This window comes from Athene cunicularia (assembly GCF_003259725.1).
Source record: "Athene cunicularia isolate RWA chromosome 2 unlocalized genomic scaffold, athCun1 chr2_part1, whole genome shotgun sequence".
Classification (NCBI taxonomy): Eukaryota; Metazoa; Chordata; class Aves; order Strigiformes; family Strigidae; genus Athene; species Athene cunicularia.
Window position 1 is genome coordinate 439,229 of NW_020799095.1, and position 26,103 is coordinate 465,331.

General features: G+C 42.4%; 1 protein-coding gene across 1 annotated transcript in view; it reads left to right on the forward strand.

The window, feature by feature from the left end:
- VIPR1 (vasoactive intestinal peptide receptor 1) overlaps nt 1-20,664 on the forward strand; it is an 81,068-nt gene extending 60,404 nt beyond the window's left edge. The window contains exons 7-12 of the mRNA XM_026842606.1: nt 1,095-1,155; nt 3,494-3,563; nt 6,461-6,552; nt 11,407-11,536; nt 12,895-12,936; nt 14,364-20,664. Coding sequence (XP_026698407.1) covers nt 1,095-1,155; nt 3,494-3,563; nt 6,461-6,552; nt 11,407-11,536; nt 12,895-12,936; nt 14,364-14,555 — 587 coding nt within the window. The 3' untranslated portion in view covers nt 14,556-20,664. The remainder of the gene's footprint in view (nt 1-1,094; nt 1,156-3,493; nt 3,564-6,460; nt 6,553-11,406; nt 11,537-12,894; nt 12,937-14,363) is intronic.
- Nucleotides 20,665-26,103: the final 5,439 nt, after the last annotated feature.

The window sequence follows — 26,103 nt, forward strand, 5'->3', positions numbered from 1 at the left end:
AAAGGGAAAGAGAAAGGGAAAGGGAAAGGGAAAGGGAAAGGGAAAGGGAAAGGGAAAGGGAAAGGGAAAGGGAAAGGGAAGTTGTTTCAGATGCAGTTAATCAGGTTATACCTTCTTTAAACCTTCCTTATGCACAGATACCCTTTCTTTCAGCACAGTTGAGCTGGTAGGTTTTAAAGAAAATGTAAATGTATTCTGAGGTTGCTTGGTTGAGGAAAGGCAAGTCAAGAACATTACAGGTACTTGAAGGATCTTTTGGCCTTTCGGTCATCCATCATTTGCAAAGAGCACCAGTGATGGACCTGAAATGGATCGTGCGGGCATTAATAATTTGGACACGCTCATTACAGTTCTTACTGGTTTGATTACCATTGAACTCAGAAAACACTGGTAACAAAAGGTGCACAATACTGTGACTCTCGCAGAACAAAGCAACGCATCCTTCCTGTATTATTTCCAATCTAAATCTAATCAAAGACAAAAGACAGAGAAAAGATGAACCACAAGGATAGAACAAGACCACCCTAGTCAGGCAGAAGGTCGTGCAGTGAGGAGCAGAGGCAGTTTCATCTGGCCAGCTACAGATATCTATATGTGAACTTGTCACTCCAGGCTCCCTTTATTGTCAGTGGAGATCCAGGCAATACAAGCAAGGGAGTCCAAGAGAATATTTCTTGTCCTAAAGCAAACATCTGAAGTAGCTCAGATGTCCTGTGTGTTAGAAGTACATATATCTCCCTGCTGATGTTGAAGAATGTCTGTGGTGACTGGCTTAGATACAGGTGTCCCTATTGTAGATGTCTGAAGTGATTCCTATTCCTTGCATTTCACCATCAGAAGTTTTTTTTATAGGCACTTCAACAGGAAGATAAATCTGCTAGGGAGCAGTTGTGGGAAACTCATCTTATATGGCCAGTGGGAGAGAAAGGCAACATGTTGCTTGTTTGCTGTGAGCATTGAAAATGTGAAGCATTTGCCCACTCTTGAGGGAAGGCATCACCTGTTCCACTCAGGAGGGATGGAGAGTGGGGGATAACAGCCCCAAAAACATTGGCAATTATTTCTGACAGTAACACCATCTCTTCTCTTGTCAGGTGCCCCATCTGTGTTCATCACTGCTTGGACTATAGTCAGGATTTACTTTTTTGATGTTGGGTAAGCCTGTGGACTCAGTTATCTTTCCTCTCTAATTCTTCCTTCCTTTATCTCCAAGGAGGGCCAAGGAAAGACCTTCAGCTTTAGTAACCCAGCCATCCTGCCCTAACCCCAAGGGCAGCCAGAGCAGAGCAGAGGCTTTGCCCTGCCAGCATGAACCAGGAAATGAAGACACACAACTGAGGCCAGTCACTCACCCTCTTTGTTTCCAATCGCTTGGTCAAGATATTTGCAGGGAATTTTTCAGCAGACCCTGACGGTCACATTTGGCCCTGTAATCTGTGTATAACAAAGATACCAGCTGAGCAGCTGCCCCATGCTCAGAGAAGAGCTTTGCATCCTGCAGAATTGACCCTAAATATGCACATGCAGCAGATACATAATAAATGTACATGCACATTAGCTCTCCCACAGAAGAAGTCTAAAAACTTTCCCCCACACACCCCCCCTCAGGCAGATCTTAGGATCCGCTCTTCATCCTCTTTAACCTATCAGCAGCCTTTGATATTTTATATAAGAAGCAGGTAGAATACAGCTAAGTAAATGAGGCAGGTATCGGAGCTATCCAAGGATATATGCAAGTAAAATAGAATCTGATCCTGCAATCCTCTTTCATGCTTCTACTCAAGCAGTCAAACTATGGTAATTGGAAAGGCTTTTATGAGAAAACACTCCAGGGAGTTGAGGAACCAGGTGCTTATTATGTACTCACTGTGCATGCCCTTGCTTTTTGCATTTGCAGTGCATGGTTAACTCTGTTTCCTTCTGTACATTTTCCCTCTCCAAATGTGTCCTGATTTGTTCTTATTTCAGTAAGAGAAGCAGCTCAGATTTCTCACTGTGTTTTTGATTTATAGTCATGCTAACACATTTCCTGAGGGTTACTGACTTCTTTATGGTTTCACTCTATCTGCATAAAACTTACCTTATTTACTCTGTTAATAAATAGCCTCTACAATGACACAGAGACCAAAGGATATAAACAGTATGGATGCCAATTTTTTTTTACTATATATTTTCACTCAGCTCCAGCAACTCTTAATAAAAATACAGACTTCTTTGCATTTTCAGAGCTCTACATTTTTGTGCCAAGTAAAACAGAGTGTGAATTTACAGGAGGTGCTAATACCAAACTTTTTTTTTTTTTTTTTGGCATACTAAAATTACCTACAGAGAAAAATTACAGGAAGTTAATCCAGATTAAATAAAACCTAATTATTTCAGATTGGTTAAACAACTTAAACATTTTAACTCCAAATTAAAGTGACCTTCATTCAGACTGCCTGAACTTATTTTAAAATGAAGTGTGCTAGGCATAATTAGGGACGCTTTAATTCTAAATGAAAGGACAGCATGCACCTGACTAAGTATAAGCATCTGTATCTGAGCAACTTGCTATAGTCTCCTTTTATAGTTAGTGGTGATTTACTCCGCAGAGTGCAAACTTTTTTCATCCTAAAATAGTTCTCAGGAACTGTGCCCTAAAAGTACCTTTGTTCATCTACTATTACTTGTGCTGTCAACATTTTGAATCAGATGAGCTGAATCCAGGTGAAATGGATGGGTTCCACTAACCTGTTTCAGACATGAATGCAGACCAATTTTCATGAATGCTCTCATAGAAATGCACCTTCGATCACCTGACTCTTGTGAGGCCTGCAGAGAAATGTGCCCCAAGCAATATTAGTCATTGCTACATCATTCCTATTTTGTCATTATCTTGTCGGTTTTAAAATAGTTCCAGGTGACATATGTGAGTGGTGTGGTTTGCAAACAATTCTGACTTCAGGATTAAATATATCACACCCTGGACCCTATGGACTTAATCTGACTAGATCTATAGCTCACATGCAGCTAGCTACGTGAAGTCTGACTAATCCCACCATAGGCTGTCATCTTTTTCAGAAGGGCATGTGGGTTTTGTTTTTTTTTCTGGTGGTCCCAATTGCTCCATGTTTAGCAAAACCCCATCCATGATGGTGGATGGCATGGGATACCTCAAGAATGTGTGGGTTTTGATCCTTGTAGCAGACGTCAGTGTAGGATAAACAAGTAACTCACCATCCTCCCACACATTAACCCTGGATAACATCCTGCAGCCCATTCCATTACCAATGGGAAGAGAGCCCACAGCATTACATCTGGGGCAACTGCTACCTACCAGTGCTCAAAGACACTGCAAAGCAAGTCTTCAGCCCTTCCCAGTTCATGCACACCAGATTTAGTCCTCTTCATATAACCTAGCGCAGCCATCTTTAGCATTCAGGGAAACCAAGCATCTGAGAAGCTGCTTGTTTGCTTTGATAGATGTTTTAAGTCTGGTTTTGTTTCTTTTTAGGTGCTGGGAGGAAATAGTGGAATCCCCATTCTGGTGGATCATTAAAACTCCTATTTTGGTGTCTATTTTGGTAAAGTATCAGCACATTCTGCTGGCTGCAAAGCCATCTTTAATACTAAGTGTGGGGGGTGAAGGGGTGTTGAGAAGTGTTCTGTAAATGTCCATGGAAAATGCATTGACAGATAAAATCTCACTGTATACTGAATGTCTGTTTTTAGGATGAGAAAGTTCACCCCCTGGATAAACATCTTTACCTTTAAGCATTGAACATGGGAAGAACTTGAGTGTCTGAACAACCAAGGTGGAGTTCATTTGATTTAACTCTGACCACCTCCATCTCAGCTAGATGCCCTGAACACTCTGATCCAGTAGCCATGGGTGTGTTTAGCCAGAAGAGGTTGAGGAACATGGTTAGAGATCCAGGAAAGGCTCATCTTGTCTAATGAATCAGTGGATGTCTAAATTCAATCAGATTAATTGTTCCATTAATGCTTTTGTTTCTCTGAGCTGATAGATCCCAGGATGATTTGTTCAGTTGTAGATGCCAATACTATAACATAAAATGGAATGAGTCCTACCATAAATTTCTACCTAGATACAAAGAGGTTAGATTAATTCCCCCAGATTATAGCATCTAATGCAAAGTTAAAATCTGAAAGTAAGTTCTTGAGAAGCCTGGCTAATTTCCAGATAAATCAACAGAAGTGTTTGCCTTCTTACTTCTCTGGATATGATCAATTCTAACCACAGAAAGCATGACACTTCTGAGGAACTCTGAATCCTTCCATCCTTGTTGAATATTACATGTTTCCACTGTCAGATATCAAGCCAAGACTTGAAATCGAATAAACTTGAGTTAAACTTAGCTTTGAGTTTTCTTAAATGAAGGCAAGTATGTGGGAATGGAAGAAAAAGAATGCAACAGAAATCAAACCAAATATATCTCTTTTAAACAGAAATCTTTTCTTAGGCATACATTCTTCTTATTCCATGTACATTATGACCTTTACAGGAAGACTTTTCTGTAGCATTTTTCATGCAGAGATTTCAGACTGAAACAGTTTGAATAATTACATCTTACTCTATTCACCTCACTGAAAAGAAATACAATACTTAGATGACACATCTCAAAATATTTATATCATCATATAAAGCTACAGACAGTATTTCCCTTTCCCAAGATAACCTTTTGTTAAAGAAATACACTCTGTTCTCCTCAGATCAATGAGTCTCTATTTTCTTTTGGCCAATATATTTCCTCATTGCCAAACAAAATTTACCCAGCAATTTCTGATTTTCCTTCTGTAGATATCATACAAATCTGGCACAAAGGAAGGGTATGATAACTGCTGCCTGTTAAACAACAGGTTTCTTCTGGGAGGAATGCAACATTTTCTCCATGTCCGTGGAAATAAAGCATAGATCTCAATGGAAGGAAGAAATACATATATAAGATATATAAAATATTAAGCACTGGGGACAGATCCAGTGCTTTTGAATATACTCTAGGCTGAAAAATAAACTAAACACCTTCTCCAGTAGGCTCACAGCCACATCTTCTACCATGCAATGCTGAGACTATACTGTCTATAAGTCATACTCCACCTGATTCATCACTGTCCTGTGTTCATGTTTGATCTTGATCACTAGGAGCCAACAGTCAGTATTTAACTGCTCCAGTCTTACCTTTAGTGCAGCAGCTTGTGTGCTATCAATGCTCATTAGAGTAATTCATCTAGACGATACTGGTTTGAACTGATAAATTTCACTTGCCACCAAGTCAGAGGCAAACCATTTTTATAAGCAAATAACTGTGAACAGAAACTATGATAAATGGCATGGGGTAGATAAAAAGTGATTAAGAGATGCATCATAACCAAGAAATACAATTAATTTCCTATCACCTAACTTTTGAAAATAAAGAGTGTCTGAGAGATGTGCTTCAGTCTACTTTATTCACCTGTTGTTGAGATAAATGTAGGAATTGCTGGAGGAAATTTCACAATCTGTTTTTGCAGGAAATCATATTGACTGGTTCACACAATCCCTTGCAGCTTTGAGTCTCTAAAAATCAGAATCATTTGTGCATTCACTAACCGTGAAAGGAGGTTGTGTGCCAAACTAAAACTAAACTAAGTCCACAGAAATCTGTCATCACTTTTGTGTCATATGTGTTGCATGAATAACAGCGTAATTCAATGGATAGCACCTTAAAAGCGAGTAGATTTGCATTCAACTCATGCCATCTACTTAGGAAATTGCCATTCCTATCTCTACGCCTTTGCTATTAAATAAGGTTAACATTGCTTGAGTGTGTTGGTGGAGCACTTTGAGATTTTTTGAGTGACAAGCACCATCTAAAATCTAGGCACTAGCTAGACTCCCCTGGTCTAACATCCTAGTAGAGAATGTTTTCTGCTGCATCAGTGAGGTCTGTCCCTTGCTATACAAGGTCTCCAGCTTCTCTACAGAGAAGACGTGCCAAATAGCATTGAGTAGAGGCCTGCTGGAGTGGGTACTGCTTTGTGTTTTGGTTTGGTTTCCCTGGCTCACTGCCTTGGTCTTTGACATGCTCAGCAGCTGGTCCATGTCACCATCTCCTGAGGGCATTGGCATCCGTCACTCTGCTAACTCCCAAGGCTCTTTTCCCACCCTGTCGTCGGCACCCCCCCACACAGCAGGACGTCGTGCATAGCTGTGCTCTATGGGTTTGACATCATCATACTTGGGATGTATGACACAAAGTCCCAAGCAGGCTGATGTCAGGCCCAAGATGGCTGCCATCCTGTGTTGGTTTACTGTGTGCTCCCAGAATGGGGTTCTCTGTTCATGGCTTTTTAACAGCTTGCTCCATGGCAAAAATATTGCAGTGAAAGGAATTAACCTATAATGATCAGCTCTTTTCACCAGAGAAAAATACTAATTTTTTTAATTCTTTCTCTGTTTCCTTTCTCCCCAACCCAACAGGTGAACTTTATTCTCTTCATCTGCATCATCCGTATCTTAGTCCAAAAGTTGCATTCTCCAGATGTTGGACACAATGAAACCAGCCAATATTCGTAAGTCCCAGACTTTTTCAACTGTGTTGTATGATTTTTGGGAAACCTGTTTGGCTACTAGTTCATTATTTCGTCTGTCTGCACTGATCAGAATCAAGTATGTTAATCAATTAAAGCCGATCAGAAATCAGGAAATTGGGCATTTGCTTAAATGGCTGGACATGTTTTACATCAGTTTGATCAGACAGGTGAGAAAACTTTCTCCTGGGATTAGTGATGAATAAATGAGAGCAGCAATAATGATCATGAAACAAAAATTACTTTTCCTTTGTATATTCAATATTTATTTGATTCTGAAGGCAGAGGGACCCTGATAATAAAGAGTAGCTGTCCACAGTGTACAGGCTTTCTTTTCTGAACTAGTTACCCTCAACTTCCTTTTTCAAAGGAGGAGAGATCTACAAAATTAGTACATTTGATAGAATCTATGGCAAATTCTCCTTATCCTAAAGCAGACTGCTAAATTAGATTGGATTAATTCAATGCATTTCTATTCACTGTTGAGAAGTAGCACTCTCAAAGGTTTTGTTTGATGTAATGCTTTTATTTCAGGGATATAAGGCTGACCTGAATGGTGATTTTTATAATGAACAACATGCAAGTGAGATCAGTATCTCTCTCAGTGGCCAAGACTGGTCTTAATTGCAGTATTCTAAGAGTACAAGAAATCTGCCTGTCTGCATGGATTTATTCTGGCTTCAATGCAAATAAAACAAAAGTTCAGACTGGCTTGGTTTTGACTCTTGCCACTGTCCTGGCTCAGCACTTCAACTAGCCTAGATATTTATTAAATGATTACTAGAAAAGAACAGAAAAGGAAAAAGTCCAGTGTCTACATGGTCACTGTGCTTAAATCTTTGTTGCTCTTAAGTCTTTGGAGGGAGCAGTGCATTTAGGTACCCTGAAGAATCTGAACTCAGTTCATCCTTCTGCAAAATAGAAGACAATATCGATATGGTCCTAAAACACTGACCAGCCATGGCTCTGAGTCTTTCTATCTAGTGATGGTAAATTATGCATTTCATCTGCCTCAAGAGATTCTCGGATTTATGAAAGGAAATTTCAGTATTTGACCTTAACTCCTCCCTGCAACAATCGAAGCCAATTACCTTTTTCTGTCATCATAACACACCAACATTACCAGACCCCTTCTGTCACCTCCCTTTATATGTTTCCAGTTGGGCATTGTAACTTTTTACCCCCAGGATTGCAACACCTTTGGCCAGGTACATAGATTAAATCAGCATATTGAAATATGTTCTAGTACTAAGCTTCAGCCTGGAGCCCATTCATCTCAGCAGAAGTGCTGCCAACACACATCGTAAGGGTTAGGCCCAGATTACCTCAAAGATCATGCTGAGCTTTGGGTTTAGGGATTTTTATTTAACATTTTCCAGTGAAGCAGGAGCTGCCAGGGAAGTTGTCTTTGCCTTGTAAACAAATGTAAAACAACCACGCAGTAACATGGACTTCCCCCTATTGCCCTGACAAACAGGGAGGTAGCGCTGAAGTACAAATAATCTCATCTGCAGCTCCTCTCCTTTCTTCTCCACATGGAAAAACATCTCATTTCCATTAGGGCATGAATCAGTTGCTCACTTAAGGGTGTCCAAGGCATATAAGATGCTTTAGAACATTTGAGATACTTGCTGGACCTGGCACACAGGACCCAGGACCTATGGGAGACTTGTACTGTTATGCAGTGGCAGCTGGCCACCAGCCAGATTCTCTGGGGCATCTGGAAATCTCCACTGACTGTAGTGACTGCAGTGAGACATGCGACACCACGCTTTATACGGACAAGAACATTGTGTCCCAGCTTGAAGGCTGGATCCCACCAAGGGGAGTTCTCAGTGTGGTACTAAGTTTTTAATGGTTAGACAGCTATCGGTAGAGACATCTGGGGTCCAGACCCTTTTATAAATGACATTAAGCATGTGATCTGTAATTGTAGGTTCCTGGATTCTTTTATATATCATTCTCTTATTACCTGAAATACTTCTGCTAGCTTCAGGGGTTTTGCCTCCAGGACCAAAGAGATCTTGGCAAAAAAAACCTGCTGCTAATGATATGTATGGGTTGCTACTGCCAAATCTGAGATAAATATTTTAAACTAACAGTATCAGGGATCCCTCATTTGCATTTCTCCCTCCTTCTCTTGTTTATTTTATATTATTTGTTTTATTAAAAAAATAACACGTTGATAGTATTATTCAATCCCAACGGGTTTCAGTTTAGCTGCAGGCTGGAAGTTCAGGTGCGCTGCTGACTCACTCATTAACGCTACAGTGAACTGGGCTTTAATATCTTGAAAACTGTGAAAAAGTCTCCCAAAACAGTTTTCTGGAAATGAGAGAGGCGTGTGCAAGAATGAGACAGAAATAGTTCAGGCAAATAGAAGTTTTCTGCAACAGAAATCTTGTGCAAAATTCATGTCTTTCTATTCTGTACATGTTCATAGATCAATACTGTCATCAAAGTTTTCTGGGTAACTTTTCCATTATGCATTCAATAAGCGTGACTGAAATGTTGGTTCACTCTTATTCACTCCCAAGGAGAGAAGCAGGTTCAGTGCAGGCTGGTGAAGATGTGTTTTCCCTAAACTACCTGTCACCATGTGTATCTGTCAGAGAGGGTAGGTATAAGAAGTGCACTCTGTGGGAGTGGAAATAAAGAGATTTTGGAGAAGCCAAGGCTTCCAGCAGGTAGTTTTAACCAGCTTTAGACAATCTCCCAAGCAGTTCTGGCTCCTGCACAGACAGGCTTTAGCTTCCTGGGAGAAATTACACCATGACTAGGGAAGACTGCAATGTTTAGAGGGGGGCGGGGGGGGAGTCTTTTAAATATCACAGGGCTAGACCATATGGCCCTTGCCTTGAAGTCAAACTGAGATCTAAAATGTCAGTATTCTGGGGAAGCTCAGTGCTGGGAGCAAGAGGCTGGTTTGGGGTGCTGTGCAAACTGGAGGAGGGGGCTCCTAATGTCTGGCATTTATGCCCTCTTCATTGCCGCAGTCCAACCAGGAGGAGAAGTGCTATAACCGAGGCCCTGATTTTCTAATCAGTTAGAGATTGCAAACACTGTCTCTATTAATATGTTACACAAAGGTAGCATCACACCGATCTCCTCTCCTGCTCCTGAAAGACTGGGGACAGAGGAGAGATCTCTGCAAAGCCGGTATTGATATTCACTGAACTCTGATCTGCTTAGAAAATTAATTGCTCTCTCATATGTCAGGAGCTGGGTCAGTTAGGGCTGGGTCATGCTACTGTGAGTCACACTGGCCAGAACTGCTTCTAAGAACAAGGAACGTGGTACCCTGATGGTCGCGAATGACAGTGACAGTCCTCTGGCAGAGCAAGACATCCCAGAAGACTCAGATTTTGGATCTACTCACTATAAGCAGGGATGTGCCTGCTAGTGAGAAATGTGGTAGGCAAGGCAAATTCCTGGAAAGTTCCTCAGCTTCCTGCAGGCCCTTGTTTTGCCTGGAATGAGTTGCACCCATCCGTCTTTCAGCCAGCAGGTATTCCCCAGAGAACCACAGCCTCCAACCACAGCCTTAATGTCAAGCTGCCTTTGGGCCAGGCCCCAGGAAAGCTGGAAGGGTCTGTTGGGAGATATAGTGATGAACATCATCTGCATAAAGCTGGCACAGCAGCCTTCCCAGTGGGCTTATACAGATGGCAAAATAAACGAAGATGGTCTGAGGGGACTGAGCCTGATGAGACTTTGGGGATGAAGGGCTTGCAGATGGAAGAACAAGTATTTCCAACATCCCAGATATAGCTTCAATTCCTCCAGAAGCTTCTGGGAGAGGGACATAGGAGGATGTGATTGACCAAGAGAGCTAAAACCCCCATAAGCATCCTTAGGCCCTTGATTTAATTTTACTTCTGTCAGTTATATTTTAATAATGATTATATTTAATAAATTATCATATCTTCCTAATTCAACCTCTGATTACCCACCCTGATGCCATTAAGCACTAATACTGTTCATCCCCCCTCCTTTGGAGATATTAACTGTGCAATAGCCTGTCATTATTTTGAGCTAAACATACCATTTCTCTCCTAGAAGCTGTCATTTTCAGAAATCCTAAGCAAACAAGGACAGTGCTAGATGATGATTTAGCTTGTGGAGATGAAAAAAGGTCTCCAGTGGGAGGGGGAGAAGAGAGAAGCAAGAAAGAAATACCTCCATTGAAGTTATTAAGAGTAAAGATGTCACATTTTATGTTGTCACCACATCTGAAATCACCAACCATCTGCAGTCCATGAGCCAAGGAAAAATAATCTAGGGCTGATCACTCTGCCTTAGCTGGAAGCACGTATATATTTATATGAGAACTGTTAATAAGGAGGAAACTAAGCCTATGGAAATGCTCCCAGCATGGTCCTTGCTTAGTTTGAACTGCCTCCACGTGACTGTGCCCAGCTGAGGGTCCACCCCCACAGGTCATTGCATCCCAGTTGAGGTCATCAGAGAGATCCTGGGGAGCTGAGGCTGTCAGGAGCTATCTCAACACCCTCCATTTCACTGTACCCCAGAGACTTCTTCCCTCTGGGCGAGGGCAGCCTCCTGATGCTGCTTCGCGCCTCGCTCAAGGCTGCTGTTGAAAGTCTGGATGTTCCTAGGACGTCAGGGTAAGTGCCCTATACCACATCTCCTAAGGGCAAGCAAAGTCATGTAACATGCATGATATGGGCTACACCATCACGATCCAGGTAACCAGCAAATACATACTGCAGCAAATTAACGTTTTGGGGTTGCGTAGGGCTCAGATGCAGGGTTTCTCATCAGCCAACCCTTTAGCTCCTCTTCCCCCTCCCCTTATGTTTGTCTTTCCAACAGGAGGCTGGCCAAGTCCACCTTGCTGCTGATCCCTCTCTTTGGCATTCACTACATCATGTTTGCTTTCTTCCCTGACAATTTCAAAGCAGAAGTTAAGCTGGTCTTTGAGCTCGTGGTTGGGTCGTTCCAGGTAAGCCACCCTTTGGTCCACCAGTCAGTCACCAGGTCTGTCTGCGGGGAGTATAACAAGCTTGACAAGGGAATAAGCAAACACAGGAGCTGGGATTTTCCCAGACATGCCCAATACTTTTATACCTTGAGGGAAAAAGCTATTCACTCCAGCTTGGCCAGGATGGAAGATAATTTTGTGGTTTGCCTCCTGGAATTCCAGAAGATTTTCTCTCCTTATTTTAGGCACCGGAAAAGAAAATGTACCTCTGTAAGTTAGTCACCCTGGGGTTTTTTGTACGAAAGAGATAAAAATGAGCACCTCAGTTCACTTTATATATTATTGACATGGTGTGAGATGAGATAAATGACCTGGAGAGGAGTGTCTTTCTGGCCATTAACAGGATCCTAGTCTGTCTTCAACCAGTTGATTTTCATGAACTTTCTCCTCTGTTAATAAGCCAAGTCCTGCCTGTAGATCCTGCATAGGAGACAGGTTCCCCGCGAGAATGGATAATGGGGCTATCCTCCGCATTAATCTTTAGGAAGCCCTGATGAAGTTTGCTTCTTAGACCCTCCCTCATGCTTCACTCAGTCAGTTCCAGTGATGGACTGTTAACCTTGGCCCTGCTGTTGCATGAAAAGAAGCATTTATTTATGTATTTTGCCCCATTGCATCCACCCATTTATCATCTCTAGTCACTTTGTGTCCTCACAGCCAGCAAGCAGGATTTGTCTGACACCATGTAGCATACATGTGTCAGTGGCATGCTTTGTTCAGTGGTGACTGAGATAACGTCTCTGTCTACATCATCATCACTTCACATCTGGCATCTCTCCTTTGAGAGATAAATGGATCTACATTCACTCCTTGTCTTTAGTGTTTGCAACCATAAGTGCTAGACAGAAGGGGTTTTTTAATTTTTTCAGTGGAAGCTGAGATTCTCAAAAATGAGGTGTCACTGCAGGGAAGACGGAAAAAGAACCATTTAGCCCCATACCATGTCTAAGATCTTTCTGACCTTGATGATGTACTAGTGAGCATGTTTAGATTTCTCCAGTTTCTGCTGACAAGACCAAGCAGGAGAGTTGGGTCTAGTATCCCTTCCAGTTGCCTTTAATGCTCCTGTTCGATTGACCAAGTGACCCTTAGAGCTGAACTGACTCCTGATGTCTTTAACCACAAGTCTGGAGCAATCTCTGAACTCACACCAATACATCTGCTGCAAAATACCTTAACCAATCTTCCCCTACTCCTTTTATGGGGAAAATGCAATCAAGTGGTTTCTAAGGGGCACTACTTCCCCAGCAGTGTGCCCTTTCTCTGAGACTGCAGTGAGTTTGAGAGGTGCTAAAAGCCTGTTCTGTACTTTCCTCTAGGGATTTGTGGTGGCTGTTCTGTACTGTTTTCTCAATGGGGAGGTAAGATCAACAGTATTCTTTGGTTAATGTTTGCAGCTAAGGCGAATTGAATGCTTGTAGAGAGTGGATTGAGAAATGTCCCGTTCCTGATGTTACCATACTGGGGGGAAGCATCCAAGTTGAATTGCTCACTCCAGAAAAACAACCATTTTCTTGACAGTTTCCAGCACAATTAATAAACACATTAGAACTTCGTGTGCACTGTAGTATTGCTGCTGCTTAGTCTCTCATGAGACAGCATCAGCAAACTCCCATATGATCTCGCATAAACCCTGATCCAAAAGGACCACTTCAGCAGGATAAAGCCCATCTTCTAAGCCCTATTCATGCTTAGCTCCTCAATGAATCCTCCACAGAATCAGGCCTACTGCCAAGATGGAGGCTTGTTAGTGCAGTGATATTTTTGTACCATGCTCCATCTGACCATAAGAAATTCAGCAGAGACTGATTAAATCCATATCAATCCAGCTCAATAAACTGACCATAGACAAGAAAGAAGCAGCTGTGATCTGTGTTTGTATTCCAGCTTTCTAGTCCAGAATCACAGTTTGCTCTCTTACAGCTCTGGTGCTGCTTTCAGCCGTGCTGATGCCATGTGTACCATCATGCAAAGATACGCGAGGAACATAGGCCAGCTCCAGCAGAGACCTTTGCCAATAGGCCTGTGTGAAGCAGGGCAGTACCCCACAAACTCATTAATGATCCAAAACCAATATAGGCATTGACATGACTTCTTAGACACAGACCAGTGCCAGGTGAACTTGTTTCTACCTTACAGGCATTGATCTTGCCTTTCCCATGTTTCCAGTCCTGGGGTTTGCATCCTCATATTGTACTGTTCCTGTGCTGACTGATCCCAGAGACCCTCACACACAGCTGTTTTGTCTAATTCATACTGTTATCTAAAAGTTTGGACTGGAAGGCTGCAGGAGGGGACAGGGATGGTGGCCAGATTTGTTCATGGTTTGAATCTGGACAGTGTAAGCCAGATGATGTCTGTAAACTCCCTGAGCAGGAACAAGTAGCTTCTATTAAAAAAGCACAGCTGTATTGACAGCTTTACAAACAAGCTATAGTTAAATCATTTGTATTTGGACAAAAGCAGCGCAGTGAAAAAAAAATCTTAATTATACTCACACAGTGTAGAATGTATTGCCATTAATGTTGTCTGCCACCTTCAGGGTATCAGATAAGAAATGCCCTGTGCTCACCTTTCTGCTGAAGCTCAGGGATTTCTGCTCTAGTAGTTTACTGTCTGGAGTGTCACCTCTCTTCTGTGTGGTTTAAAGATCTGGACAAGTTGAGTTTAGTGGCTTTTATAAAATAATTCTTGGCCCCTTGGTAGGTGGCCAAGTTGCTCACACAATCAAATCAGAACAATAGAAAATACTCCCCTCTGCTGACTTGCTTGTCTTTCCACTGCCTAGGTCCAGGCTGAGCTCAAGCGAAAATGGCGGAGGTGGCATCTGGAGCGGTTCCTGGGCTCAGACATGAAGTATCACCACCCTTCCTTAGGCAGCAATGGCACCAACTTCAGCACCCAGATCTCCATGCTGACCAAATGCTCACCAAAGACACGCCGGTGCTCTGGCTTCCAGGCTGAATTCTCTCTGGTGTGATGGGGAGAGGCTCTCCAAGCACTGAGCATCCAAGAGAGAAACCGAGAGACAGAGGGATCCCCAGGAATCAGTGATATGATGACAATTCCTTGTGAAATGACATGCTCTGCATGAGCCAACAGAGGACACAAAACTGGAAAAGCCACTGGCATGCAGAACAAGAATAGACAAGCCAAGAGGCAGAGAAGAACTTTTCCTCTCCCTCTTTTCAGAACTTTCACTCTTAAGTTTCAAACCCTCAGGGGCTGATAACTATGAGTAAAGGTCCCAGTCACTTGAGGAGAGCCTGTGAGATCCGGATATGTCATAAATAATGAAGTATGGGGGGTAAGGGAGGGGAGATCCTGAGTCCTTGGTGGCTTTACCAGAACCGGCATCTCTGAAACAGATAAATTGCACTTTTTAAAGAAATGAGCCAGTAAAGGAGAGAGGTAGGCAAGAAGCCGGGAAAAAAAATGCCAAACATATGTGCCCAAAGTCACATTGATAAGAGGTTGTGATAAGGCACTGAAGACGGACTTGGGGACATGGGGAGAAGGGACCGGAGGAACATGAACAGAATGGCCCCTGCCTCTGTGTTTGACACGTGTGAAGATGAAGCTGCAGTACCAGGAAAGCCCCTCGGAGGATGCCCCACTGCTGCAGTGTGTTCTGCTGATTGCCCACCATCCTTGTTAGCAAAAGCTTTCCAAGCACCCTTGGTGCCCTCTGGAAAAGCAGGTGGCTGAGAAGGAGCAGCATGGATGCCCTTCTCTGCACTATGCTCATGACATTGTGTTTTGTTTTGTTGTTTTCAATGAACAGGAAACTCGATTTGCATGTATAAAAAACAGGTACAGAAGCCAAAAGCAGAGCCGGCTATGTTTTTCATTCTTTCTAAGTTTGCCCATAGATCTCGGTGAATTAACACACCCAGGATCATTAGGGATCGAGGCAAAACAATTGGTCTGTAATTCATTTGCATTTGCTTAGTACACACTGCCAGGAAAGGGAGATGTAGAATTCTGTAATCCTTAATTGAATCAGACCTGCCATAAGGAGCCACTCTCCAGATTAAAAGAAACTAGTGTCACAGCAGCAAGCAAAGTTGCTTTCATCAGAACAAAGTTGTTTCAGCATGGTAACTGGCACTCCAGGAGTCAGGATGGAGTGAAGGAGCTATTAAATTGATTTCTTCTTCAGCTTTTGTGGGGAGCTTTCATTCTATGATGAAGGCATTGTTAGATCTTTAAGGTGTGCATGTGTGTTTTACCTCTTTTCTGAAGGCCTATTTGTTTTCATATAGGGGCAATCCCTATTTGAAGAACACACATGGATCCTGTTAAAACCAAGGAAATAGGTTTTTTTTTCTTTTCTTGGTGTAGGGGTGTAGGAGAGGGGTGAAACCAAATCCTGCTCACACATGCCAGGCTGGCAGCTCACAGGGTATCACACGCAGCTCATGCTCCCAGACACTGCTTTTGAGACCATCCCCACAATCCCAAACTCAGTCAGAAGATAGACAACACAAAGGTGTGGATGCTTGTGTTTTTATCCCACCCAACCATATCAAATGGGGTTGCCTAAATTTTGCACTGGGGGTGAGAAATCTCTGCCCAACCCATGTGTGCACTTAACAATTAATTGGGCTGCTTTCATCTTACTATAACATGTCCTTGTGAAAGAGAGTCTTGGTCACCAGTGCATGTATGTAGAAAGGAAGGTTGACTTCTCTTTCAGAGTTTAGAGATCTCAACTTATCTACCAGGTGCTAGCAGCATCTGGATTTCTTTTTCTCCATAATGAAATGTAGTTCATCTTTAGATTGGTGGGTTTGGGGTTTGTCTTGCTTCTTTGCTTGCCTTAATCATCTGTGATTCACTGCCAAGGAGAGTTGCAGGTCTGGACATGCAGTTCTTTTCTCAGCTCTGAGTGGGCAGTTGTTACACGTGCCCAGAGGTATAGCTATTATCGTCTGAGCTTGATGCTTCCACAGTATTTCTCCACATGTGAGACTGAGAACAGCATAGAGGACTGAAGTCAGTAAAGGGTATGAGATACTCTGACATAACTGCCGTGAAGGGTAGACATGCAACCATGAGTTTTCAGTGAGCTAGCTCATATGCTGTCATGGTGTAGCCATGGCTATCCAGACTGCTAAACGTAAGAGGATAGGTAGATATTGTGAAGATAGTAATAATCAGCTCCATGGTCCTGGAATTAAACTCTTGACAAGACCCCAGGCTAGACAGGTGCAAGCCATCTTTGTTATGGCTACATTACACATAAACCATATCGTTAACAGTTAGAATCCAACACTGACATGCCATATGATCATCAAAATCCTCTTTTAGCATCTCTCTAATTCCCAAAATCCAGAGAAACCAAGAGGATACTTAAAATTTCCCCATGTTGCTTGCACTTCAGCCCTTCTACCCTGATACCGCAGGAACAAGGTCCCCATTGAAATCTCTGTGAGGTTCTCAGAGGCAAGGGCCCTCTTCTTGTTTAGTGCTGGTGCTGCTCTGGTGAGTGCTTTCAGATCTGGATTAGGACTCCCACAGAGATGCTGGAGAAGTCCCACCAATTCTTCTATGCCAGATTCAAAGCAAGCATTTGTGACCTAGGTCTGCATTTTACCAGGTGAATGGCTAGTGGCAAGGGAACCCCAGAGGAAGTGAGGGAAAGCTCTCTCTCAGCTTCCCAAGTTGTTCCACTTGGTGTAAAATGCTTCGTCTCACCAGTTCAGTTTGGAAGCAACGTCAGTCTAGGAAAGATTTGATTCATCAGACTGCAAAGTCGTTCACCCTCCTTATCTATCATGATAGCTGTTTATGCCCAACAAAATTGGTAGGCTGCAGAGGAGCACTGAGGTGCCTAAGGTATGAACTTAAGTCCCAGGTCCCAGACAAGCAAAGGGGAAGTTTGAGCACAGAGCTGTTGAGCATAAGTGGAACACCAATGCCAACAACCTCGTTTATGAGATGTAAGGGAAGCCCTTCCCATCTGCTTTAGGCAGCTTTTCTGGGGTAGAAGATCCATGTCTGTGAGCCATGAGCAGTGAGAAACCCTGTGCATTTTCACTCTTGTTCTTCACCCTCCTTTTCCTCACTCCGTGCTTGTAACTCTATTTGCAAGGCGGACCTTCTGCTTTGTATTTACAGCTTCTTTTCCATGTCAGCCCTGTGCTGACCTGTGCCAGCATTAACCATATGCCAAAGGCAGCAGGAATGGGCTTGCCTTTTGGAGACATGACAGGGAAAAATTTAGCTGGTTATTTACTGATGCCACAGGGCCTTCTGCAGTCCTTGAGATGTACCACCAGACTATTCCGCATGGGAGCCTGAAGATGTGACTTAAACTGAGGAGCTCCTTGATAAAATGTTGAGTACATTAGCATGTCAGGAACAGTGCCCCAGGCACCCTACTTGCAATTATTTCTTCACAGAACAGGCAGCCACACTGCCATTATACTGTCAAGGGGTTTTGGAAGATTAAGTGAATGTGTTGAATATACCTGCAGTGACAGGCATGGCAGTATTAGTGATGCAGGCAGTGAAAAGCTGCCAGACCAGCTGCATTGGCCTCATATTTTCAGAGAACAGAGTCGTCAGTGGTGAAATCAGAGCTTTTCACTCTGGGGATATGAGCAATCAAGTGAATGATGACATTCGGATCAGGCCCTTGTTTAAGTGGCTTAGTGCAGGAATTTGACCCAATAATGGCCTCCTCTACTCTAGTTGTCATACACTCATCAGTAAAATGGAGTTCAAGGACTTCACCACAACTCCAAACAACAATCCAGACTGAGTTGTCCTCAACCCATGCTGAATACACCATGCAGCACTCAGGACTGATGCTGTTGCTCACAAAGCATCAGTCTGAGCCCCTTGCCCCTTCTGTAAGGCAGGAATTACCCCAGTGAAGGCAACTGTGTTAATTTTCTGCAAGGCAAGATTGAATAGCATACCTGGATGTGTTAGGCTTTTAGATAAGTTTGAGGATCATGAATTAAGATTCCAAAACTCTATACAAAAATTCTGATCCTGTTCGCACCAATCTTCACTTCAGTGACTTCTGAATTGCACCAGCATGAAACTGGAATTTGCCTTTAGAATAATTCCTTTATCTTCAGCCTAGAACTGTTTACTCCCCTTTTTATACCAGTGTACTCCCTTTTTTATACCAGTGAGACATTAAACCCCTCCTGTTAATTAGTCACTGTATTTCAGTGATTAAACTGTTAAACAATTATTAATGTATGAAACTATTAACATATAAAAATTAGATTATTTTCTGAAGGTCTAGAGGTACAAGGTTCAATACAAACGTTAGACTATAGATACTTCTATTCAGTTGGGACTTACAGTGCTCTGTGGCCCTCTCATAAGCAGCAAGAAATGAGAATGTGACCATGTTTAGGGTTTAAAAAAGAGCAGTAATGAAATTCTAGGCTGTTGAAGAATTTCAGGGCATTAACTTACAACTAGTTTTTAAAATCAGAGGCATATATGCAGCAGCATTGTTACTGTAGTTATGGAATGAAAAAGGGATCCCAAAAAAGCCTGGAAGGTAAAACATCTGAATTGGTTTATACTTTTTTTTTTTTTTCCCCTAAGAAGGAGTTATATTTTTTCTCAAGGAAGCTGTTACTGGAGAAAAATGTTTTGTGCATTAACTAATCAGCAGATTTACTTCTTTCTCAATATCCCACTTGATCGCTGTTCAGCTCAGAAGCCATGAGGCAGGGTGGTGTCTGTGTCACAGGGCTATGCGAGCAAAGGACTTAAAAACAAATCTCTGCTCCAGTCTGATGGAAATACTTTCAAAGAGAGATGCACCTACTGATTAATCAAAGACTGGCAGTGTTTTTTATAAAGAAAAATGAGGTTCCAAAGAAAGCTTTGGAGTGAATATCACTTCTCTCTATGGCAGGGATTAAAGGCGTTTGGTGGGATTATTTTGTCTCCATTCCTGCCACCTTTACAGTGTTTAAACAAGGCAAAACCCAGTGGGTTTCTGCAGAAAACATGAAATATTTGCAGACTAAAAGGAAAGTTGTATATGCCGGTATGTGACCTTGTGAAGCTTACTTTATTCTGTCTGCACAAGTTCAACTTGGTTTGATAAATGGCCTGTGGAAATCCAACGTGATATCAGAAGCAAGGAGACTGAGAAACAGTGGTTCTTCTCTGGAAAGTGAATCTAGGTTTAACAACAAAGCCCATGTAGGACATGCTTCTGCCCTGCTGTGCCTCAGCCTCTCTGCTTTCAGTGGGGCATTTAGCTGAAGAAAGGATCTTGACTGGAGTGTTGACGCAGCCCTGTACTTCTTCCTGAGCTATCTCTGCACTAATGAATGTGCCAAACTCTTGGTGACAAGAACTGCAGTCCTGAGCTCCCTGTCTTGCAACTCTCCACTTGTCACACCCCAGTGCTTATGGTGGCCAGGACCATAATGCTTGTAGATGACCCTTCAGGAGCAGGACGCCAATCTCGTGGCCTCGTATATATCCATATCAATCTGGAATGACTCTGCTGGTAGCATTCTGGAGCTAAACTGATGTAATAGGGAAAATAATTAAGTCCCAAACTGGTACAATGAGTCAGATATCCCAAAATCCACAACAGCATGAATTTCAATCCACTTTCTTTTAGTCAGTCAACTTTTCACCCTGTCTCCAAACCCCGTATTTGCTTACCAGTCTGATGAGGTATATTACAATGATTGATCTTGTTTTTTCCCCTGGAGATCTGTACAGTTATGAACTGTGGCTTTTAGGAATTAGGAGTTTCCTGGGCCCACTGACAATCTCTCCCGCCTCCTACTGTCTGAACATCCTAAATCCTTGTCTGCTTGCGTGGTGGTGTGCTATATACTGAAGAACCTTGGGTTTGAAACCCTGGTTATTTCTAGCATACTGTGAAATCACAGGGAAGACAAACATTGGAACTGGAAACTACATAACAGGTCTGTAAGGGAAATAATGCACATTTGGGTTCTGAGGGCCAGGCCTTTAGGACACACAATTAGGCATCAGCAGAGCACTAGTGTTTTATACCCAGATTTGGTGGATATTGTAAATTTGTATGTAAAGAAAATCTGAATAGCACATTTAAAAAAAAAAAATATTTTTGATACTCTGGTGATCATAAATTAAGTTTGAAAAGACAGTTGAATTTAAAAGTGCATTTTTCAGACTCTCTTTCAAACACCTCAAGCTGGTCAGTAGCTGGTGCCATATGACTCTTTTCTTCTGACTCAATCTGTAAGCACCTCTGCCCTCCTGTAGATAGGCTTTGACAGCAAAGAGTGATGAAAACTGGCTGTGAACAGAGAATTCCTGTCTCTGTGGACTTTTATGTACCTGGGTGCTTGTGACGTATTCTTCATGCCAATGAGAACAGGCCTGCTTTCTCAGGACAGATGAATTCTCCACTTTGTTTCATGGCCTTTTTCCTGATGTTATTTATTTTGTTCTGACTTCGTACATATGCAATGAATTGGCTATTTTTTTCCTTTGTATTTGGTTCATCTCCTTGCATCAGAAGAGGTTTGTCTCTGTGCTTGACACTACTGAAAACAAGCAATAAAGCCATCGTGAAGACATTGTGTCTAAGATGTTCCACCTGATATTTTTATTTTTCTCAGTCCTGAAGCAGACACAGACAGAGGAGGAAAGGCTAAGTAGGAGGTAGTGAGCTGGTAAGGTGGCTGCCTATTGTTAGGCATAAGGATCTCAGACTTTGTAAGGTTAGCCAGATGGATCAAATCACTCTCAAAATGGGAGACCTTATTTGAGAACATCTGTGCCAACAGAAGAATCAGTACAAGCCCAAAACCACCACAATGAAGGCAACATCAGTGCATGAGATAAGTGGCTTGATGCAATGTCTTTTGGAGGCAGGACTCATGCATGGAGGTAATAATTATGCAATTGCAAACGCACTGTGGTTCTTTTGCCACTATCAAGAGATGTTAGATGATTCCTGTATTTGTAGGTACATACACCCATGCACACATACACACATGCACTGGTTGTTGCAAATGTAGGGTTGGATGCTGGAATGTCCTCCAACTGTCTTCCTGTGCCATTCAAATTCACTCCCATGAGAATCCCTCCAGTACCCTGGATGGACAGACCAAAGGTAAGGTCTGTTTTTTACATCACAGACTGTAGCAGTTCATAACCACCCTCCAAGAATATCAAAACCCCAAAACATGTGAAAAAAACATGTTTATTCTCATAACCTTCAGGGCTGAATACACTCAGACTGCCAGTCATGCAGGTCATGTGTTAGGAGAACCTGTGAGCAACTTTTTGAGAGCGGACACAATGGGTACATTTCACCTGCAGAAATCCCACACTGCTGCAAGAAACCAAAATGCTATACTTGTGAGATGCACAAGAGACCTGTCATCCAGTGCTCTCTGCAACATTTGGCATATATAATAACCAAGGCCATCTATACAGTGCACCTTCCAGCTCAAGGTGGTGGTTTGATTTGGACTTGTCACAACCAGATGATTCCACAGCACTGGTAAATTCATAATCTCAGCATCATGAGATCATCCTGCCTGCAGCTCTTAGAACTAGACCCCCAAGACATCCACCTCAGTACTGTACATGCACACCGTCACTGCACATCCCATATTACATCTGACTGTAGCAATAATTATATGAGTGGGTAATTAACAACTTGCAGATGTGATAGGAAACACCTGGGTCTGGAGTTAAGCATCCTGCTGCTTAGTTGATACTTCAATTTGCCTTTGGGACATAGGTTAAGTTAGTCCTCTGAATGTGTTGCTTATCCACATCAAAAGGAATGCCTTGATTTTTGGAAATGCAGAGTTCATTGGATCTTTTCAATGTGGGGTATGATTTGTCTACATAAATCCCTTACATACTCTGGGCTGAAAGTACCTCTCTCCATGGAAAGAAATGGATTGGTGTTTGAACATGGATTTTGGAAAGCATCCAAATCTCTGCTAGCTGATTCCAAATTATTAGCAAGCCATTTAAATTAACACTTCTTTAGGCACAGAACTGCCCAATATGGCCAGTAAGACTTAACACTCTTCCTTTCCATTTCCACTGGCCCTTCATGGAGCTGGTGGTACTACAAAGCTTAGGTCTGTCTCTGCCTCCTCGACACACTGTGCATGCCCAAGTGCTGGCATCTTGTACGCTGGTCCCTCAAGCAGCAGACACAGCAATGGTGCTCAGCCTGCAGGAACTTTGTGCTCATCCTTAGCAGCTTTCCCACTGTGCCAAGTGATCAGGTAACTCCTGAGCCTCACACAGTGACCTTAGTTTTGCAGCTTTCCCAAGGGTGCTGCATCTGCCTCTGCATCACGTCTGTATTTTTGATCCTTGGTGTGTGCCCAGTTCGGTCTTTTCAGGTCTTTATTGCTCAGAACAAAGCATGAGCCTTCCTCTGTGTTGGAGAAATGCCTAACAGGCAACTACAAGTGAACAGTAATTACTCATATAAAAGACACATTATTTAATGTACATAAATTAGGTAGTGAAAATAGATTACAGTGAGAGGTCAACAAGCTTTTCCTTGCCAAATCAACAACTAGGGGTGACAAGTCTTCACTATATATATCTCTCCTTTCTGCATGGATTAACCATTTCCATTTAAAAGCAAAGGGTCTAATACTCTGAGTCATTCTGAGAAGCCACGCTGTTGCATATTGACTTTCACTGGATCCCTCTGTGGATTAAATCAGGAATCAGAAAAACAGGCTACAAAGGCTGGAGAAAGGGAAGATCAGCCAATTGCATTTATTCTGTGTAGAGGTGATGATAATCACATGCTGCCAAAAAATGTCTTCCATATGAGAAACACCAATCCCTGCCAGAAATTAATTAGTGTAAGTGGCTTTGATGAAGGTCTCCTAAAAAGTCTGAGTCAAAAATCATCCAACCACCTGTGATCCCTGCTGGGTGCCCTCTGTGCAAGAGCCATCCACCCTGGTTTACAATGAGCATAGCATTGTTTTTCTTAGACACACACCATTATTCTGAATTTGTCAGAACATGCGATCACATATATCTGGAAAATTTTGAGCTTGTCTTTCAGAGCTTCTTTGTGTAAGTTCAGTGGCTTTTCATGACTGCAAAAATTTCATTCTCTATAACACAAAGCCATGATTAAAAATGGTCAATAGCATCCTTTTCCGCTGATCCCCTGTGGTTTCCATGGCCAAATGCCAGGACAAGGACTTTTGTGATCTCCATGATATTAATTTCAAATGTAGCAAATCAATGTTAGCAGTTAAATTATCTTCACTCCACATGCAACTAGTTGTATTCACTCCCTCCCACTGGGGATATAGAGTTTGAACTGTGACTCAGTGTAATCAGCAGAAAGGCTCTGGATACCCTCAGACACGTTCAGAAAGACTCTGGATTGTCCAAGGATCACAAGGTGTGGCACAAAGATCCTAGGCGCTGCATCACTGCCATCATACCATACACTTTGAAAGCCTTAAAACCTCTTCTGATGCTGACACATACTTGCAGAGGAATCATTCCTACTGGTATAACTCTGTTCATTTAATGTTTTGTTGGATCACATGAACAGTGCCAGGTAAATTGAAATGTCAACTCAAAATAACAATTTCCCACATAGGGGTATTCTCAGAACCAAATTGGTCTTGCCGCCAAAGACCAGAGAAAGCAAGAGTTTTGTGTATATGGCATTAGGTCCCCCCTTATGGTGCTCAGTGATGAACTCTCTCCTAGAGTCCATCCCTGCCCAGTTGAGATCAAAGCCTTGAACCCTTATCACACACAGCTTATGAGTACAGGAACTAACTCGGCATATAATTATAACTCTACATAATTATTGCACATTGGCTGGGACAGAGGGAGGGAAAGAAAGGAAAACAACATCTACCTTATAAGCCTGAGGGGTGGTGTGCTTGTTAAGGAACCAAGACCAAGACACTCTAAAGCACGCTTCACTGGCCAAGCATTAAGAGGACAATTACTTCAACTCAAAACAGGAGCTCAAAATCAAGGAGAAAGAAGATTCAAAGTGGGATCTCTAGCCAAGATGTCACATGAGTGAACACTGTAAGCATGTCATTAGCTCTGGAGAGTTCTCCACTTTTCCAGCAGGTGACACAAAAGTCCTTAGAAACTGAGGGGTGTGGGGTGGGAGCTGGGCAGTGGCTTTTAAAGCACAGTGATGCTAATATGTGATGTGAAGAAAACTAATACAGAGCTACGTCATACGAACACACACATATTTGTATATCTTTCCCTTCCTTCTGGCAGGTCCTGGCAACTGGTTGCACTCCATTATCACTTTTTCCCTGAATCCGCATGGGAATCTTATTTCACAAAGGAAAATACTGGTAGCAAGACCCCAATAACTGAGTTGGCCACTGCTGCCAAGAATCTGCTTCCTCCGACCCTCACAGATTTACTTAACTGGGATGCCTAATGAATGGCTGTTTCTTATCAACCACTTAACTCTGAGCTCCTTGGCATAAAGCAGTTAGAAAACATACTATTTCATTACATCTTATCTGCTCCCATCTAAAAAATATGGAGAACTAAAGAAAAATGGCTTCAGTCTGCAGTGATGATGGGATTTATTACATGTAATAAATTTATGCATGTAATGAGATTTCTGGTTTGTACTGTGTGCGGCTTTTCATTGCACCCTATCATGTATTTCCCACCAAGTCAGTGCCTGTGTGATCTAGTTCTCTGCTAAACTCCAGCCGTCTCTCCTTGTGCCCCATTTAGTCCATTGATGAGAGTCTAAACAGAGGGCTCCTTGTGAGCAATTCCCAGCAAGGCTCTTCTTTTCAGAAAGTGCCAGACACGTTGATCTACAATGGGAGAAAGTCCACACACACCTCACAGGTGTCACCTTGCAGAGCTCTCCCTGAGACAGCAGTAAACATGAGTGCAAGTCACTCAGCCTGGTCTTCCAGCTGCCAAAGCCTGTCTGGCCTTGTTCTCTTGGCTGAGTGTGAACTCACCCCTTGATTCATGATGGTCACATTTCCAAGGAGCTGCTTGTAAATTAGGAAGTTATTTATAATCACAGTCATTTATCTAACCTGGAGAAAATGACTAGGCAGTTTTCACCTTTCTTGTTTCCATTACTGGCCAGGCACAAGCAGTTTCCAAGAGGATTACTGTCACTGTGGCCAGAGATGGACAAGGATACCAAAATTATAGAGTATGTCTCAATGGACTCTCATGAACTCTCCCATCTCAGAGGAAAGCTTTGGCATTCATCAGCTGGATTGGTTATTAGGATGTGAGGGAAGGGAAGGGAAGGGAAGGGAAAAAAATCCATGGTTTATTTCGAAGGAAAAAAAACCCACAACTGTAGTTTACTTTGAACAAAATGTTAAAACAGACGTGCTATGTATTTTTCCCCTGGAAAGAGAAACATGAAAATACCATTTGAAAACAAAACAAAACAAAACAAACAAGCCAACTATGATATGAAATGGAACATTTCACTTCTCTTATTTGAAATTATTTTTTTTTAAAAAAGACATGATAAATGCTCTCGCAAATAAAAAAGG